The following is a 19,482-nucleotide window of genomic DNA, read 5'->3' as shown; positions in this document are numbered from 1 at the left end:
CTGTCTCCAGAGAGGCTTCATCCAACAGTGGATAGAGGGAGATGCAGACTCCCACAGCCAAACATCAGGCAGAGTCTTGTGGAAGAGTTGGGGATAGAAGTGAGCAAGCCGGAAGGGTCAAGGATCAAAGAAGACCTACAGTGTCAACCAACCTGGGACCATGGGAACTCACAGAGCCTGGGCCACCAACCAGGGAGCATGCAGGGACCGGACCTAGACCCCCTGCACAGCTGTAGCAAATGTGCAGATCAGCATTCATGCAGGGTCTCCTAACAAGTGGAGCAGGGGCTGTCTGGGTCTCTGTTCCCTGCCATTGGGTCCCCTTCCCCTACTTGGACTGCTTGGTTGGCTCTCAGTGGGAGAGGATGTGCCTAGTCCTGCTGGGACTAGATGTCCCAGGGTAGGGTAGTACCCAAGGGGCTCCCCTTCTCTGAGGAAAAGGCGAAGGAGTAATGGGGAGAGGGACTTGTAGGATTGTAAGGGTGGGACTAGGGAATTGGGGGAACAATGGCCAGGATATAAAGTGAATAAAAAACTACTGGAAAAAATTAAAATTCATCTGCAAAGGAAAAGAAGTACACAAATATTAACTTCCTTGTAAATTCTACTTGTGTTTGTTTAAGTAACTGCAGCAACAGAAAGAACCAATTAATGATTCCTTAATATATAAAAAAAACTCACTAAAAGTAAAAAACTAAATAAATTCAAGACACATGCGAGACAAGCAACTACTTGAGGCAAGACATCGGCACAACCAAGCAGCAACACCCAGGAAGAATACAGATCACAATCACAGGAACCGCACCGCAGAACGTGCATTCTAACAATTCGCCTCATTATAGTGTCCAAGCACCCGCTTCCAGTAGGGATTAACAATGTCAATATGCATGATTCCTGGTTTGATTTTCCAATTAAGAAAGCTTTTTTTTTTCAAGCTGAAAGCACAGCAATTGTAGTTAGCGAACCTTCATTACAACTCAATACAATATGTAATTTTTTAAACTTCTATGTCCTCTCAGCACACAAGGGAACAGTGGAATGAAGTTAACCAAGTCTCCCTTTGCCACAAAGAACAGAGGACATATTTGGCAAACTAGGGATGATGCACTGTTAACAGGTTTGATTGTGCAAGTCTTTACAGAAAGTGATTGTGCTTCAAAGCTGTGTAACGCCTCGGTTTTTAACATGTACTATGCTAAAAGCTATGTTTACGGCAATACAAGTATGAAGTGATACCTTCTTACAGAGAGCTCGCAGCTTGAAAGCAGAAAAATGAAATGCAGAGTGTTCGTAAAAGATTTAAGAAAAAACTATTACCATTTCCCATAAATTCAAGTTTGTTGCTTCAGTAATTGTTCCTTGCTGGGGCAATTAACATGTTTATCCCCTCATCCATAAAGAAGGAAATCATTCCATTCCCTACAGTCTGCACAATGGTAACATGGCGCAGAGGACCTGCTCTGCAAAAGCACACCAGTGAGGGATTCTGTACCTTTTTGTTAAACGCCCAGATTTTGTCCCATTCCATGTTTACAACAGACCTTGAGGAGCCCTAGAAAAGCAATAAAAATAGTTTAAGAATGAGAAATACCAAGCAGAGGGGTTGGCAAGACAGTTCAGTGGATAAAGGTGTGTGCCCCCAAGCCTAATGCCCTGGAACCCACAGGGCAGAGGAAAGAACGTGTCCTAGCAGGAGCCTCCGACCCCCACATGCACACTAAACATAAACTAAGACATAATGCCCAGGAGAGGATTGTGCTTCAGTTAAGCACACTTACAGTGACAAACAAAACAAATGCTCACAGACGCACCTCACTGCAAGGAGCCCTCCGTGTGCAGCTGACAGCACTCCTTGCTGGAAGGCATTCTGTGGGCTGCTCAGAGTAGATACCTGACCACCCACCACATGAAAATAGTCCACTGTTTTTGTTCCAATCTTTTGTTATATTTTTAAAGATTTATTTTTATTATATATAAGTACACTGTAGCTGTCTTCAGACGCACCAGAAGAGGGCATTGGATCCCATTACAGATAGCTGTGAACCACCATGTGGTTGCTGGGAAGTGAGCGCAGGACCTCTGAAAGAGCAGTCAGTGCTCTGAACCACTGAACCAACTCTCCAGCCCCCAATCTTTTTTAACTATAAAACATTAATTTATTGTTTTATAATTTATATTGTTAGTCAGGCGCGGTGATGTGCACACTTGGGAAACGGGCAGGATGACCTCTATAGGACAACCTGGTCTACACACCGATTTCCAAGTGAGTCCGAGGCACAGGGTGAGGGGAAACAGCCTGTCCTTGCTAGGCATGGATTACATATTCAGTCCCAGCACTCGGGAACCTAGGGCAGGAAGCCCACCAGGAAGGGATTCAAGGTCCACATGATCAAAAGAGTGAAACCTTACTCCAAAATAACAAATCTCATGGTGGGAACCACAGCGTAACCCACACAAACATGGAGTAGGAAGAACATGGATAGCAACAAAAGGGATGGTAACAGGAATGCCTCAGAGCTGGGAAAGAAACCATCACTTGCCTGAGCAGCAATGAACTGCTTCAGTCCCTCAACTGTCATCCCTCTCCTCAGAACTCCACGAACTGTAGGAAACCGAGGGTCATCCCTGGGAAATACACACACTGTTAAGTTTTTACATAACTTAGATACAGAGAAGATTCCTCCGTGTCTGAATAATAAATAATATTTAGAACAAACTGGAAGCACAGGCCGGTAATCCCAGCACCTACAAGGTTGAGGCAGGAAGAATCTCAAGTTCAAGGTCGTCTCAGATACACATCGAGTTCAAGGTCAACCTTAGCTACAGAAATCCTATTTCAAATTAAATAAATGATATCCGGCTAATGTCTGCCTCAACAGAATGCAATGGTAACATGCCTTTAATTGCTGCACTTGGGAAGCAGAGGTAGGCAGATCTCTGTGAGTTCAAAGCTAGCCTGGTATACATAGCAAGATCTAGGCCAGTAAAGGCTATATAGTGAGACTGCCTCAAAAAACAGACCAGACAATATATGAAATTATGTCAATTATTTATGAATATATAAACAAATATATAAAAGTTATTGATATTTGGCTTGGATTTAAAATTTTCAGTACAGCTGCAATTATACCCTTTATACAAAGATAGTACCCAAGATAAACCTACCTTTTATCAAACCCAGCTCTTTAATAAAACTGAAATTTGCTGGCATATACACAGAATAGCCTTATCTTGGTCATATTTGTGTTTTACTCTTTGAAGAGGCTAACAGTGAACTCAGAACCTACTGCCTTCACTTCTTGAGTGACAGATGTTTGTTCCTGGCCACCATTATGCTGATAGTATAAACCAACATACAAGTTCTTGAAGGCAAAATAGTGTTTTCAGATTTATAATTATGAAAATCCAGATATATGGGCACAACTTATATATACAAATGACTGAGTCCCAGCTTTACACTAACATTACAAGGATCCTGTGGATGTTACTCCTACCCACAGCAATCTTCTCTGCTGAGGAAATGTCTACAAATGAGGTGGGCCCTGGACTATGAACCTGAGCCCCCTTCACCCTTGCACTGGGACACAGAGAGAAATCTCATAGCCACACCTGAGTGAAGTCTGTGCCAAGTGATGGAGACAGCTCTGAAAGAGCAGTTGCATCACAAGCCTCTGCATTAACACTAAGACCCAAGCCCACAGGACCAGGCAAGTGCAGTTCTCACTTCCCTATGCTACGGTCTGCAGCAGGCAGCACATGGTTACAGCATTAAGTCAGGGAGAGGGGCCCAAGTAATGGCTGAAACGGGATGAAATAGGGATCTCACAGGCCTATAGGCCTATCCACCGCACCACTTCCTAGTCAAACTGACAACGCCCCGGGACATCAGACATACCATCCATCTACCAGTCCTTCATTGACAAACCACGTAAGCTTTCTCTTGGACAGCACTGTGTTGTTGAGATTTAAGCGACTGTATTCCCAGATGTATGGTTTCCTTATGCCTAAGGCTTCAATAATCCAGTAAAACTGCTCATCTCGGTCGTGGTACTCTGTCGTCCTCAAGGCATGAGTAACACCTTCAATGCTGTCCACTATAGGACAGGCAAAGTCATACGTTGGGTAAACACTGAGAGGAAAAAGAGAATGATTTTCTAAATAAAGTTACTCTATTTTATCTTTCCCACCTTAATCATTAGCAGCCATATGTATTTGATTTTTTTCTTTTTCTTTTTGCTGAATATGGTAACTCATGCTTATAATACCAAAACGTGGGACAACAGAAGCAGAAAGATCACTACAAACTCTAGGCTAACCTGGGATACCTAATCACACTAATTACACACACACACACAGAGAGACAGAAAGAGAGAGAGAGAGAGAGAGAGAAAGAGAGAGAGAGAGAAACAAAAAAGTTGAGACTGTTTTGATATACTTTGAGTATTTTCATGTAGAAAACAATTTATTGCTTTTTTAATTTATTGTTTATTATCATTTTTATTTTATGTGTTTTCAGGGTTTTGCCTGCATGCATAGGACAGTGCGCTATTTATGTGCAGTGCATGCCGAGGCCAGAAGGGAATGGGAGAAAGTCAAATGGTCACAGGTGGTAGTAAGCTAAAATGAGCTGCTGGTAACTCAAATCCTCTAGAAAAGCATTCAGTTACATTGGCCAAATTAATACTGAACTAATAGTAATACTGACAATTTCAGTAATGTAATACTGAAAATTACAGTATTTCTGTAATTATCTATATATTGTAACAGCAGACAACATACTATACATAGAATTTACATGAAATCTAGCCTTTAAATATCTTTAGTAATCCCTAAAAGCCTTACAACTGTAGTGAACTGTGCTCAGGGGACTACAAGATGGCTCATGGGCAAAGGCACCTTTACCTGAAGATCTGGATTTAGTCCCTGGAGCCCTCACAGCAGGTGAGAACTGACTCTATCAAGTTGTCTTCAGATTGCCACATGTGTGTTTTGGCACATGAACTCACTTATATAAATGTTAAAAATGAAAAAGAAAACAGATGTACTCAAGAACAGAGTATGGCACTCAGGAGGCTGTAGCAGGAAGATCAACAGGATGGAGGAACACTGCTTCAAAGAAAGCAGGAGTGAACTTTGGTAGGAAGAAAGGAACTGGTGAAGGGAGACAGGTAAGCAACAAAACATTTCATTCGAGATGAAGTCATTTTTACCCCATGCTGGGCACTGAACCCAGGCCTTCTGAATGCTAGGTAAGCTGTGGACCCCGACCTGCCAGGCTCTGTTCCAGCAGCAGGACAGCATTTCCTACACTGCAGAATAGCACTTGCCTAGCATATGGAGGTACTGGGCTTATGGCTACACTGTCGGGGGGGAAAACAGACCAAAGCAACACAACAAACATTAAAGGGTGATTTCTACCTAAACTGAAGCATCAATGAACAGAGGGTGTCTTCTGCTGCATCTGAATGTGTCACTATGTTTGAGTGAAAAAAGTGCACTCATTTACCTAAAATAATAAATCTTAAAAAAAATGAGTAAAAATGAAATACTACTCAGCTGTAAAGAAAAATAAAGTAAAAAACTGCAGGAAAATGGATAGAGTTACAATGTATAATATTAAGGGGGAGGTCACATTATTAGAAAGAAAAGAACTACACAGTCTTCCTCATAGGAAGAACCTAACCAATGGCATGTGTACATTATAAAACAAATGTACAAACGGGTTCATGTGGAAAAGAGAACAAGAGTGGGTATCTACTAGGGGATGAGGAAGGACCAAAGCAGGTAATACACCCAAGTTATAAGGAAGGATAGACGTTAACCGTCCTTCAGTTCTCCGTCATGGATTTTTGGTTTGGTGGTAAATAGGTACAGAACAATGTATTTAACGGTGACGGTGTAAACTCCAGTGTGGGGCTCCACAGCTTCAGACGAGCTGTTCTAACTACAGAGGTTCAGAGATGGAGGGCTGTTCTAACTACACAGGTTCACTGAGAACAAAGGCACTGGCTTCCCAGCTGTGCTGCGTCCCCTCCCCCATTCTCACACAGGAGCAAAGCCAGGCTACCCAACATGGCGAAGGGGTGCACTTACTTGTATTTATTCCCAGTTCTTGGGTGGGGCTGGATTTTGCAGCGGTAAAGGGTTGGGTCCCTCATACACCCATTGTTACTACTCATGTCAATTTTTGCTCGCAGGCAACAGGACTGACCAAACTGGCTTCCTCTTTTCATTTCTTCCCACATTTGTAGATTCTTCTCAACAGCTGTAATGTAACAGGTATATTCTTATTTATCTGACTGATAGAAATTTTCCTTTTGTATTGCAGATACATCCAATTAGTCTAACACTGCAGTAACAGATGGGTATGTTAGAGCATGGTGGTGGTAATCCCCAACACTCCGGAGGTTGAGGAAGGAGGAAGGAACATGAGGTCAGGAAGGACTACTCAGTGAAATGCTGAGAAGCAAACAGATAGCAAAGCTCACCATGTTTAGAGAATACACTCTGAATGCTGCAGGAAAGGTAAGGACAATGCGTTTCACTAGACAGGGTGAGGGAAGGCCTTCTCACCTGCTATGCCCCCACTTCCCATCAAGGCACAACTAACTGGTCAGCGTAGTACTGCTACAAGTCAGACACTGTGTGTTAAGGTAGAGTCACTCTTTTCCTTTGCTGCATTATAGCCAGGGGACAGAGCAATCTGTCCTGCCTTTGGGTTCCCTCAAAGTCCCTTTAAGCACCCCATTGTGGCACAGGAAATGCCTGGCTCTGAGAAAATGAGATCACAGAAACAGACAGTGGTACAAGACACTGTGGGGGTTGGCTACATAAAGGACTCTACACACCGAGTGGCTCCAGTTCTACCTACGTCAGAATTCCAAAGCTTGTTTCAACAGGATAAGAAAGAAAGGCTAAGTAGTGCTGTCCTGTGGAGACTTGTAAAGCTACAGTGCATGCTTCACTTACACTCAAATATAGATTCTCAAAGTCCAGCTAACACCCTTTGAGAATGCAATTAAAAAAAAAGTTTACTGAACAATTTAAATTTACTGTGTTTCCCAAATGAGATGGTTTAGATTTAAATATAGTGAGAAAGCTCTGGCAACATATTGCAATGAATGAAAACAGCTTGATTCATACTTGTGGTGGCTCACAACTTTAATCCCACCACTTGGGAAGTGTCTGTTTCCAAGCCAGCATGGTCTATGGTCTACAAGGTGAGTTTCAGGACAGCCAGATATATACAGAAAAACCCTGTCTCTAACCACCCCTCAAATCCCCAAAAAGGGGTTGATTCATAAGTTCAGGGACAAGTCATGAATAAGAAAGGCAAGGAAGTCTCTTAGGTTGGATATAGTGATGTATATAATCTATATAACCTGTAACCTAAGGGACATTTAATATCAGATTGTGCTATAATATACCTCTTCTATTTGCTATCTGAAAAAACATAATTGTGACTGTTGGGATGTGACGTGCCTCCCAAGTCCTTATCTGATGCCACTTTTGAGACCTTCAGTGTGAGACCAAGGTCATACCTGTGAGTGTAATAAATAGCTCAGCATCAACTCTAATCCCACTCCACACTTCCAAAGTCAGCAGCACATACGTAAGCCACATTGTCATTTCCAGCAACAATGACATGCTGATCTCTAACGCTGGACTGCACTATCTTACGCCTCTTGTCCCTCATGTCACAGCAGTGTAGTAACTGAAAGATGTAGAGACTTTATTCACTGTACACACACACACACACACACACACACACACACACACACACACACACACACACACACACACACACCTACAAGCTGGTGCTGACAGCATTTTCAAACACTTCAGGACTGGTAAGCATTTAAATGAAAATAACTTTAAATGTTACAGAAAGAATACCTCAAGTGAAATAAATGCAAGAGACTGCATACAAGAAGGGAGGTGCTAGAGACCAGACACTGCACACAGGTCCGGTGCAGATATATATAAGAAGCTCTACCAGGATCTGGGGAAGCTCAGTAGTCTAACGTGTGCAGGCCTAGATTAGATCCCAAGGCAAAAAATGGACGAATGCAAGCAGGGCCTAATGACACACCCTATAATCCTAACATTTACGAGGCTGAGGCAGGAGAATATCAAGTTTGAACCCAGCTAGGCTACACACAGCAAGCCTGCCTCAGACAAACACAGAGAGGCATAAGAATTAGAGAAAGAGCCTTAAATGTGTCTGAAGCTCCGTCTCTGACTTTAGAGAAGGAAGCAGGTGCGTTCATGGGAGTCTATCTGGTACAAACTGTGCGTACGGTTCTTCCTGTGTCTGGACTCTATCCTCTGCTCACGCTCCGCCTTCATCTCGTCTGCGGGAGTGTCGTCCACATAGGCCTTCCCTTCTTCAATTAATTTCTCTGCATACTTCATTATAGTTTCAAAATGATCTGAAGTGTAAGTAAACTGATCTGGTTTAATGTGCAGCATTGCAACATCTTCCAAGATGACCTGCAGTTAAAAAAAATAAAAAAAATCACAGTAACCAGCATTGTATCTGTCATTTTGTTACACATTTTCAACCATGATACTTATTTTGGGCACATGTAATGAAACACCCTCAGTCTTAATAGCCTGAGAAGACTGCAGATAATGCACAATGTTAGGTCAAAAAAGGGAAGAAAGCTACTCAGTGCACCGGCTTCCAGATGTCCACCGGGTCTCAAGGTGGAGCTGTTCAGCCTGAGAGCTGTTATGCTGTGACACCACCACCAGCCACTCAGTGACTGCTACGACAAGTCCTTCAAATACAGATGACAAAGCTAGAGAACCACACCGTACAAATACCTGTGCAGTTTTTATTTCATTCAGATACTTAAGACTATGACAATAAGGAATCCTGTTTCCAGTTAAACTGGTATTCAAATAAAAATAAGGTATTTAAGTAAATTCTACAATAATTGGAGAAAAGAAAAACTTAAGTATGGGAGCTCAATTACGTTTGGCTTAAGTCTTAGGCATGAAATACAGACTAATGAAGAGGGAAAAGGCAACAGTGAAACCAAATTTATTCTCGTACCATGAAGTCATCAGATCAAACTCTGATTTTAACCCACTTTTCTGAGAAAAGGTCATCACTACACTTTTAATTACCTTCTCAAAATCTTCCTTTTCCTTTTCTGGGTTTGTGTCATCAAATCTCATGATCAGTTTGCCTTTAAAGTTAACCTGGTAGTGCTGGTTCAGAAGAGCAGCCTTTGCATGCCCAATGTGTAAGTAACTAAAACAAAAACATTTCACAGAGAAACTCATTAACAGGCTTCAACAGGACTCTTCCCCTTAACTCTCTGAGGAGCTAAGAACTAAAGAAAATGTCAACACTCCCCAGTCATTTTACTGTCTACCAACAGGCGCTATAATAGGAAACGTGACTGACAGAGACAACAGACTAGAACATGGACAGTGTAACCGTGACAACAACCCTCTGTGAACTCTCAGAGGGCAAGGTATTATAGATATTATAGTCCTAAGAACAACCTTTTGCTTTCTTCCAAGAGGAGTGGTCATTTAAAGGAAAACTTCTGAAACTGTTACCTATGAAGTCCAGCAGTGTACCTCTTGACCCTGCTGCTGCTGCCGTGGCCGGGAACAATCATCTAACACTAGGAGAGAAGCAACCAAGACAGCTGCTGTCACTGTAGACCATGAAAGTTAGTGGGGCACAGAAAAAGCTATGAGTTTTGACCACTTTCCTTGGTTTCAGTTTTCTCAGATGCTAATGAAAATATTTAAACTAAATAATTTCAAAGGTCCAATCTAGCACCAAACTCTACAACCCGGAATCTAAGAAAATACTGTTTGTTCCCATGGGCAGCTGATAATAATGACAAAAAAAAAAGCAGCAACACTGTACGGCAATGACCTCCTCCATCAAAGCGGTGGTAAAAAGCAACACACAAAGCCAAGTGTGGTGAGGACTGGCAGGCAAAGCACAAGGATCACATGTTCCCAGGCAGCCTGAGCTATCTAACTCTAACCTAAGAATATGTATCTGAGACCTCATTGCTAAAGACATTGTCAAGTAGGCAGGAAAATAGGCACAAGGCAAGTTTAAATAGACAGCCCTTAGCAATGCTAATTAGTTTGTATGGTATGTGCGGTAAATGTTTTAAAGTAGTCACCTACTTGGAGAGCACATCTTTGATCTCAACTACACGGGAGGAGGAAACGCAAACCCTTAGTATATCTTTGCTTTTTACATCCGGGGCGCTAGAGACTGAACTCAGTGCTTTGCTCGTGTCAAAAGGACAGCCTCTCACTGAACTGCATCCCAGGTCTAAATCAGTGCTCTTAAAACACTTAGACAGCAGTCCAGACTGATTATTCAACTTTTACATAAACCAAAAAACTGTATGGGTGTACACACACACACACACACACACACACACACGCACGTGCCTGCTTTCTATTGTATTTTTGCAACTTTCTACAAATCTAAAACTATTATTAAAAATAATTTGTTTAAAATAAGGGGCTGAAGAGATGGCTCCATAGTTAAAAACATCGTTTGCTCTTCCAGGGGACCCAGGCTTGTTCTCAACACCACGTGGCAGCTCACAACCATCTGTATCTCCAGTTCCAGGGGATCTGTCACCCTCTTCCAGCATCCACAGGCATCTGGGAAATACATGTAGTGCACAGATCTATATGTGAACAAGGCACCCACACACATAAAGTAAAGAAATAAAGGGATGTGAGTCCCCAGAAAGGGACTGAGACGGTCTGGGATGGTGAGTGCTGCATTCAGTCACACTGTAACCACTGTCACAGGAGAAGCGCAGGGCTGCAGGGACGGCTCAGTGGGTTAGCACCGGCTGCCTAGCCTGACGACCTCAGCACAATTTCTGGGCCTCCCTTGGTAGTAGAGTATCAGCCCTCCACATGTGGTACATGTGTACCTACACATATGTACACATGTGTACCTACACATATGTACACACATGACAACCAAACAAAAGCAGTGTTTTAACACTTTCACCAATGACCACTGATCCTATTATTAGTTAATGTGCTCAGCTTTAGTCACAATGTTCAAGGCTCCATCTTCTGCTTAAGGGAGTGGACAGAAACCTCTTATGCTTTGAAGACATGCCTGGATCTGAACTTAGTGGCTACTAAGTCACAAAATTAGTCTTCTCAAGAGATAACCTACATCAAAGCAGCTCTAAGAGATGAACGTGCATACTTAGCAATGATCTGCATTAGATTCTGCCACACCTCCCGCTCCCACTCTTTCTCTTACAAGCACACATAGGATACTTTTAAGTTACTATGCCTCCAGAAAGAAATGGTAGAAATTTAAGTCTGGTATAGTATTAGCACGTGGTGTGAGAGTTTCTGAAACCACATGTAAAACAAACGGTAACTGTCTTTGCTCACAGTTAGATTCATGAGCTACTGCTATGAACACTGGGTAGTGTCTGTATAACAGCGATCATATAAGCGGCACACACAAAGTCACAACACACTAGAGAGGCTGAAGCAGGAGGGTGGCTCTGAGTTCAAGACTAGCTCTGTCTATCTAGTAGGTACCAACTCAGCCAGGAGTACAGAGAAAAGGGCTTGGGGCATAGCTCCAGTACTATAATGCATGTGTTGCATGCATAAAGCCCTGAGTTCAATTCCAGTACTGCACAAAATGAGTACAGGACGCATGTCCATACCCCCACTTCTATGGAAGTACGGGCAAGAGAACCAGGAGTCTGGGGTCCCCCTCGGCAACACAGTCTGTTCAAGAGTAGTCTGCGGGGGGCCTTGGACACGTGAGACCTTGTCTCAAAAACAAAATAAAACATTGGAAGAATAAACAAGAGACCAGGAGGCAACATCAAGCCTCCTGACTTCATGTGCAAAGAAAAGAGGTTCCAACAGCCTTTCCGCAGCCATCTGAGGACACGAACAAAAGAAGAATGCTCAGCAAGACTGGATGCTGGGTCACGCTCCAATTCCCACACAGTACTGTCATGCTAAAGATCAGTTATAAGAGACTACTTTAGGGCTGGAGAGATGGCTCAGCGGTTAAGAGCACCCGACTGCTCTTCCAGAGGTCCTGAGTTCAATTCCCAGCAACCACATGGTGGCTCACAACCATCTGTAAAGAGATCCGATGCCCTCTTCTGGTGTGTCTGAAGACAGCTGCAGTGTACTTATATATAATAAATGAATAAATCTTTAAAAAAAAAAAGAGACTACTTTAATGAATGACAGTTGTTAAAAAATGAATGGCACCTCTAACACATACTATTTAAAAATACCTTTTACAGTCCAGAGTTAGACCTTTTACCGCCAGTGGTTAAGAGCAGGCTGCTCTTCCACAGGTCCTCAGTTCAATTCCCAGCAACCACATGGTGGCTCACAACCATCTGTAATGGGATCTGATGCCCTCTTCTGGTGTGTCTCAAGACAGCTACAGTGTACTCATATACATAAAATAAACAAATAACTCTTAAATAAATAAAAGTACCCTTTGCCAAGTCATTAAGGTCACTACTCAACAGGACAACTGTGACCTCTCATGTGACCTCTCATAGTACACAGTAACAAAATACCAACGATCTAAAATATTGTGGAAAGTGAACCATGTAAGGTATTTTTCATGGCAAATCTCTCTTGCCAACTACCAATCAATCCCCTACTGATCGAGTCTGTAGATTTTTTCAGTTCTTGTTTCTCTTTCATTTCTTTCTTTAAAAAAAATTATTTTTAGGAGATGGAGAGATAGATCAGTGGTTAAGAACACTTGCTGTTCTCACAGATGATCCAAGTTCAATTCCCAGCACCCACAATGCCTTGGGAACCTGCCTGCAGAATGTGGACACACACTTACATACACATATAATTAAAAAAATTAGTGAAATAAAATTTATGTATATAGGTGCTTTGCTAGTCTGTATGTCTATGTGTCTGGCACCTGTAGAGGCCAGATGAGGACATTATATCTCGTAGAACTGGAGTCAGAGTCAGTTGTGAGCTGCCATGTAGGTGCTGGGAACTGAGCCTGGGTCCTGTGGAAGTGCCATCTCTCCAGGCCCTTTCCTGTTCTTCTGTCTAGCATTCAGTTCACAATCTAAACTGACAAACTTAGAAATGTCAAAACAAAATGTGGAGTTCTGGCTGCGGTGGAGGCATATGCCTGTTACTCCAGCAGTCGGGAAGTGGGAAAAAGATTAGGAGTTCAAAGCCAGCCTCGCTACAGAATGAGCTCAAGGCAAACTTCAGCTATATCAAACTTGGTCTCATCTTTGCCCCGCCACCCCAAAATGAAGAATTTCAAAATGCTATTAGTAACAAAAAGAACTATTAAACAGAAAACAAGGAGTTATTATCTGCCATTAAGGTAAGATCTGAGTATAAAAATGCAAGATCTGAATTAAATTTAGGAAGCATAATCATCTCAAATACAGAATGATAGTGTGATGGTCTCCTAAGGCTGAACCTCCCGAGGAAGGCTGCTACGGGAAGATTTGCTTTTGTATTAGCACCTTTGGAAGGACTCTATTACAAACCTCACTGGGGTGCTTCAGAGAGAATGGAATGACTAATGTGTCCAGGCACAGATTCCACTCAGGCTGGGGAAGCGCAGGGAACTATTTTTGTATGTGTCAAGAGTTAATAGGTTTGAGAAACTTGAAAATTAATAGAAAGCACTAAATATGTTTTTCAAATTTTCCTTTCCTTTATTTTAGAAAACTAAATGCTACTGTAACATCTACTATAAAGGAGCAGGTATAAATACAAATCCTTACTGAAAAAAGGCTGCAAAAACCTCTAAGTATAAGCAAAACGCAAGATTTTCTATATATGGACACTTTCTTATTTATATTTAAAACTTTCTATGGATATTTTATTTGTTTTTAAAATCTACAATGAAATTTATATGTTGTCTCTACTGCCTTAATGAACTAAAACTATAAATTAACATTAGCTGTAAATAACTAAGCAGGCCTTTTAGACTTGCTCCCACCCTTAAGGCCGTAGTAGTCTTCCAGATGAACTCAGCGACAGGAAGTAATGAAAACTGAAGAGCATGTGCACGCAGTGTGCTGGCTACAAGCAGGTAGTGTTCCTTACCCACTAGCCTCTGGGGGGAATCTGACTGTCACCTTTCCCATCTCTGCACCCGGAAGCTCGACGAATTTCCCAATATCTTGTTTTCTGTCAGGTGCCTGAAAGCAAAGCAGACACAGGAAAAACACACATGGCTAAATGTTTGTCAGTACACTGATTTGTCAAAAACTGGTCATAAGCAAAATGACAACTAGACTGTCCATACTCTCTAAAGATTCCAAATCAACTGAGGAACGTGAAGAAAACCAAACCTTGGTTAGCAGAGACATTTAAAGGGCGGTGCTGTAAGTGTGTTCAGTTAAAGTTAAGAAGCAGATGTGTCGGGGTTGGGGATTTAGCTCAGTGGTAGAGCGCTTGCCAAGCGCAAGGCCCTTGGTTCAGTCCCCAGCTCGGGGGGGGGGGGGGGGGGGGGGAAGCAGATGTGTCACCAGGAAAAATCATAACAGAATGTAAGACCCAAGATGGATCTTGAAAAATAAGTAGAAATGTATCAGACAAGGAGAAGGAGCCACTTAAAAGAGAGACACAAAGGTGTGCAAGAGAAAAATGTGTCAAGTCAACAGGTGCTGGGTGCATGAACACAGGGTGAGATAGACTGGATCCAAAACACAGAGAAATGTCTAATGGCTTGAAAGGCCCTGGTGGCAATGACTTGACCAGTTTCTGTTCTTGAGGATGATCTGGGTTTGATTCCTAGCATGTACACAGAGGCTCACACCATGTATAACTCCAGTTCCAGCAAACTCTTAGCCTCCACAAGCACCAGACATGCTGTGCAGACAAAACACCCACACACCAATAATTTTTTTGTAAAAACATTATAGTATTTAATAACACGGGAATTAATGGGACCTCAATAAAATCAACAATAGTAAGAAAATGTCTCAATACAATAGAACTTGTTGATGGATTAGATGGGGGAAAAGCTGAAAGATGAGTAAAGAGTTTCAGTGAAAGCATCTGAGTATACGATGACCTCTACACCCAAACTAGCAGTGTTTATAAATTTTACTGTATCAGAAAACCTTCACTGAGTCAAATGTCACTATGCATGCCTAGTGTCTTTGTTTGGTGGCTATATTGTGATATAGACCGTGAACAAAAGTAACATAGGGAAAAAGTTTATTTGGTTCATATATCCCAGGTAATGGTCCACTGAGGGAAGTCAAGGCAGAAACTCAAACCTCAAAGCAGAAGCCTAGAGGCAGGAACTGAAGCAGAAGCCATGGAGGAGTGCTGCTGCTTACTGGCTTGCTTCCGTGGCTTGCTAAGCTGCTTTAAGCTGGGTTTGTCAGGTGGGCTGGGCTCTCCCATAGCAATCATCTATTAAGAAAATGCCCCAGAGGCTTGTCTACAGGAAACATTTGCCTATTGGAAACATTTTCTCAACTGAGGTAGCCCCTTCTTGATGGCTCCAGCTTGTGTCATCAACTACGGAACCAGACTATCTAGTAGGCGAAGCAGATCGAAAGAGAATACTTGTCGCCTGGAAGGAGGACCTCTCTGCTGAACTCTGTGTCATCCTCCTACAGAATTTACCAAGATAAAACTCAGTGGCTCAAAATTCAGTGAAGGTTGAGGATAAAGAAGAAGTCTGGTCATAAAATAGGTGACTGGGTATCATTAGATAGTAGGACACAACCCCAGCACCAAAAAAACAACAAAAACAATACACAAATTTTTCATTACATGGAGTTTAGATGAAGAACATCCATTGGGGACACAATCTTGTAGACATAAAGTTCAGGGCTTTTTATGGAGTTGAAGTTAAATGTATCTAAAACTTAACAAAATAAGACCTAAGATCTTTTTTTTTTAAATGGAAATAACCTTTTTTGAAGTTTTTTTTAAGCAGGGCCACAGAACCAATACCAAGCCCTGACCATGACAAGCAGACACCCTGATGTTAGGGTGTCTAATATGTTATCCCCAGAAAATATTACATCAGCATTAAAAACAAACAAACAAACAAACAAACAAACAAACAAACAAACAAAACAAAACAAAAAACCAAAAAACAGAGATAGCTCGCAGGTAAAGCACTTGCTACGAAGCTTGAAGATATACAGTAAGTCCCTGACTCACAAGGTAGAAGGAGAGACCTGACTCCCATTAAGCTGACCTCTGGCCTTAACGTGGATACCATAGTTTGTGTGCACCTATAAACACATAAAATATGTAAGTGCTTTAAAAGCTCACCCCTGTAGCTTTGTTTGCTGAAGCATCCCACTTGGTACCAACTGAACGGAAGGCCTGCTGGGCTTCAAGAAAGCCATACCAGCGGTTAACGTGGACTAGGGTTTTGCTCTGTCTCAAGTGCTCCTGACATGCAGCATTTCCTGTAAGAGGACATAATTTTTTTTAAATCCTTACCAAATCAGCAAATCTAAAGCAAAGTTCCAGTCCCGGTTAATTTATGTAATGAAATTAGCTTACAGGCGGGCTTCTGCAATGAAACCCTAACAGTTTAGTGTATGCTGTAGAAATCACAAGACTCGCTTTTCCTGGAGGTCAGGTATGGTAGTGCTCAGCACTCAGGAGGCTGGGCAGGCCTGGGGTACCTAGTTCTGTCTCTGAAACACTCGGAACAAAGCAGCTAAAATACTCTCCAGCTGAACTCAGTCAAGTTCAATACTGGATCCCGTTCTCCCACCACACATGCAGTTGTAAGAACAAGCTTCACTTCAGTAGATAAACTAAAGAAAACAACACGAGCTAAGGTAACCAAGTAGTTGATTATAGGGTCACCAACTCCGTCCCCTTCCAACTTTGTAACTTTGTTAGTATACAACTGTTTAGCCCCATTTCTACCACACACTGACAATGTTGTTCTTAGTATATCACAGACTTCTAATTCTGCCAGCCAATTCATGCAACTTAAGCTTTTAATAGGTCCGAAGATTCCATAGAACAAGTAGTCTGCCTACATCATCTTAAGTAATGTCCAGTGATCAGTGCTTTCTCAGATATTGTACTTTTAAAAATTACAACTCCAGGGGCGGGGAAAAAAAAAATTACAACTCCATATAAAACCACCAATCAGATAGAAGCTACACAGTCAAAATTACATTTGTAAAGGCTGCCTCTCTTTTGGCCTTGTGACCTCAGTGATCTCATGTCATAAAAACCTATGTAACTTTACTCCAAAGTTACTGACTTGTAGTACATGACTGGTTGAGGTTTCAACCTCTTCCATAAGCGCACCTTTTCCACAAACTCCTACCTCACCATCAAACTGTTAGACTGATGGACTCTGTAGACTTCCGCACATTTTGAGTGCATTATGTATACTCAATCTTGTCTGTGGTGAAATTACTGCAACTATAAATTATGTCAAAGCATTTCAAACTCTAAATTTTAAATACAGATTTTACATATCAATTATATCTCAGGAAGTTTTGTTTTGTTTTTCAAGTTAATTGTTTCCCATGTTGTTAAGAACATTATCACATCTGTTGTAAATTTATTATACAAGAGGAAAAAAGGGACCCATGAAAAGAATAACACTGCAAATACCTCCCTAATTTGTCCCTCACAGTCCCAAGCTGGACACAATGGTTGAGAGTAAGGCAGTCACTTAGATAGAAGTGCTAAACAGGATGAGGATCTCTTTAGCAGGGATGATAACACCAAAGGCAGATGTGTTCATTTTTCATCTGGCACCGCAGTGTATGACCAAAAAGAATGGTCACCATGATGCATCTGTGTAGGATGATGTCACAGGTGAGGCAGGTACAGGATAGAAGGAGGCCTGTCATTGGAGGAGAAGGAAGGATGGGCGGGAGAGAAGTTTGAAGGAAGAGGAGGAGACTAGGGGAGAGAGGAGGAGACAGGGCGGAGGAGAGGGAGAGAAGCCATGGCAGGTGACGTTAAGATTCTGCTCTGTGTATTTACAGGTTGTTATCAATGTTCCTAAGGGATGGATGGTACCGGGCTTTGTATGTTTAAGTGGGCAATTATATCTTATCAATTGGATCTAAGATTACTGTGTTGTGTGTTCTTTTATGTGAGGGTTTGAGTGTAGGAAAGTGTGCGGCTGGGCTGTGTTTCCGCCAAGATATCTAGCAGATATCTTGGGACACCCAAGGTGTAGACCGAGCGAGGTAAAAGACAACCGTTACTTTTTTATTTTTATAATATTACAACAACACATCTGTGTAGTCCCAGCCACTTGGGAGACTGAGGCAGAATGGCTGCTTGAGCCTAAGAGCTCGAGACCAGCCCCATCTCAAAAAATAACTCCCAGCCCCACTCAAAACAGCAACCACTTAAACATTAAAACACCAGTATTTTAAGAGAAGCTGTTGGTACCTTTTAGGGTGGCCCAAACACATAAATCTGCTAAAGTCAAAGAGTTCCCAACCAGGTATGTTCTCAGAGACAGGCAATGGTTAAGCTCCTTGATTGCCGAAGTCAGCACATCACACGAAGACAACTTTGTAGCGCTGAACTCCAACCAATGATCAATCTGTGAACAAAAGACAGAAGAAGAATGAACCCCAGAGCCCAGGCCTCAAAACAAAATGGTCACACAGTTAATAAAGAAACAAAGTACTCTCGGCTTCCTCAGAACAAAAATGTTCTTACATCAAATTATACAACGTATCATTACATGGGTTTAAGTCTGTTAATCTGGGTTTAATATGTCACTTAAATAAATGTCATCTCTACAGTTTATTTCCCCATGATTTTTTTTTTAAAAAACCAGGTACATGGAAGGTCACATGGCGGAAAAAACAAGAAACCTGCTTGACAACTGACAGTGGGAAGGACTAACTAAGCTCCTGGAAGCTAATCCACTGGAAGATATTTAAAAGCCAATAATTAAAATGCATTTTTTGCCCCCTCACCCTGGGCCCCGTGTTGGCACATGGCTGTAACCTAGCAGGGCAAGAAGATGGAGTGTGGACACCAGCCTGGACTATACAGTGAGACCTAATCAAAAGAAAAGTCATTGTTTATTTTTGGAACTGTGTGAGATTTACAAAAATTAAGGTAGAATGTAACTAGGTAGAACAGGAGAAAAACTGCATCCACAGAGTAGCACTGAAAGTTGGTTGACCTGCTACTGTTGTAATTAATCATTAACTTACGAAAGAAAATGAGCTCCCAAAACCTGCGAGTGAGCCACCCAGCCCTTCCTTCTAGGCCTGCTGTCTTCTCTGTAACTGAAAGTGAGGGGCATGAGCTGGACAGTGCAATCTGACCAGGAAATGCTCACAGCCAGGCAGGTGAAGACAGCACTACATAGCACTACATGACCCAACACACTTGGTTGGACAGAGACTGTGAACCCCAAGAGCCAAAGTCTGTTCCTTTGCAGTGCTGGGGATCCCACACAAGGCCAACAATGTTAAAAGTCTACTCGAGCTA

The 19,482-nt window shown here is 42.1% G+C and overlaps 1 protein-coding gene across 3 annotated transcripts in view; it reads right to left on the bottom strand.

Moving 5' to 3' along the window:
• Eprs1 (glutamyl-prolyl-tRNA synthetase 1) overlaps positions 1 to 19,482 on the bottom strand; it is a 70,416-nt gene that overhangs the window by 44,022 nt on the left and 6,912 nt on the right. Inside the window, exons 4-13 of one of the 3 annotated variants that reach the window (NM_001429565.1) lie at positions 18,421 to 18,577; positions 16,309 to 16,448; positions 14,113 to 14,207; positions 9,136 to 9,262; positions 8,301 to 8,493; positions 6,094 to 6,265; positions 3,896 to 4,129; positions 2,541 to 2,625; positions 1,493 to 1,552; positions 1,237 to 1,257 (exon numbers count right to left, since the gene is read on the bottom strand). In NM_001429565.1, coding sequence (NP_001416494.1) covers positions 1,237 to 1,257; positions 1,493 to 1,552; positions 2,541 to 2,625; positions 3,896 to 4,129; positions 6,094 to 6,265; positions 8,301 to 8,493; positions 9,136 to 9,262; positions 14,113 to 14,207; positions 16,309 to 16,448; positions 18,421 to 18,577 — 1,284 coding nt within the window. The remainder of the gene's footprint in view (positions 1 to 1,236; positions 1,258 to 1,492; positions 1,553 to 2,540; positions 2,626 to 3,895; positions 4,130 to 6,093; positions 6,266 to 8,300; positions 8,494 to 9,135; positions 9,263 to 14,112; positions 14,208 to 16,308; positions 16,449 to 18,420; positions 18,578 to 19,482) is intronic. The other 2 variants (NM_001429566.1, NM_001024238.1) reach the window with 2 other exon arrangements.

This window comes from Rattus norvegicus, chromosome 13, assembly GCF_021556685.1.
Source record: "Rattus norvegicus strain SHRSP/BbbUtx chromosome 13, alternate assembly SHRSP_T2T, whole genome shotgun sequence".
NCBI lineage: Eukaryota > Metazoa > Chordata > Mammalia > Rodentia > Muridae > Rattus > Rattus norvegicus.
Note: the sequence above shows the minus strand (reverse complement) of the source record. Positions and strands in the feature narration are given on the sequence as shown.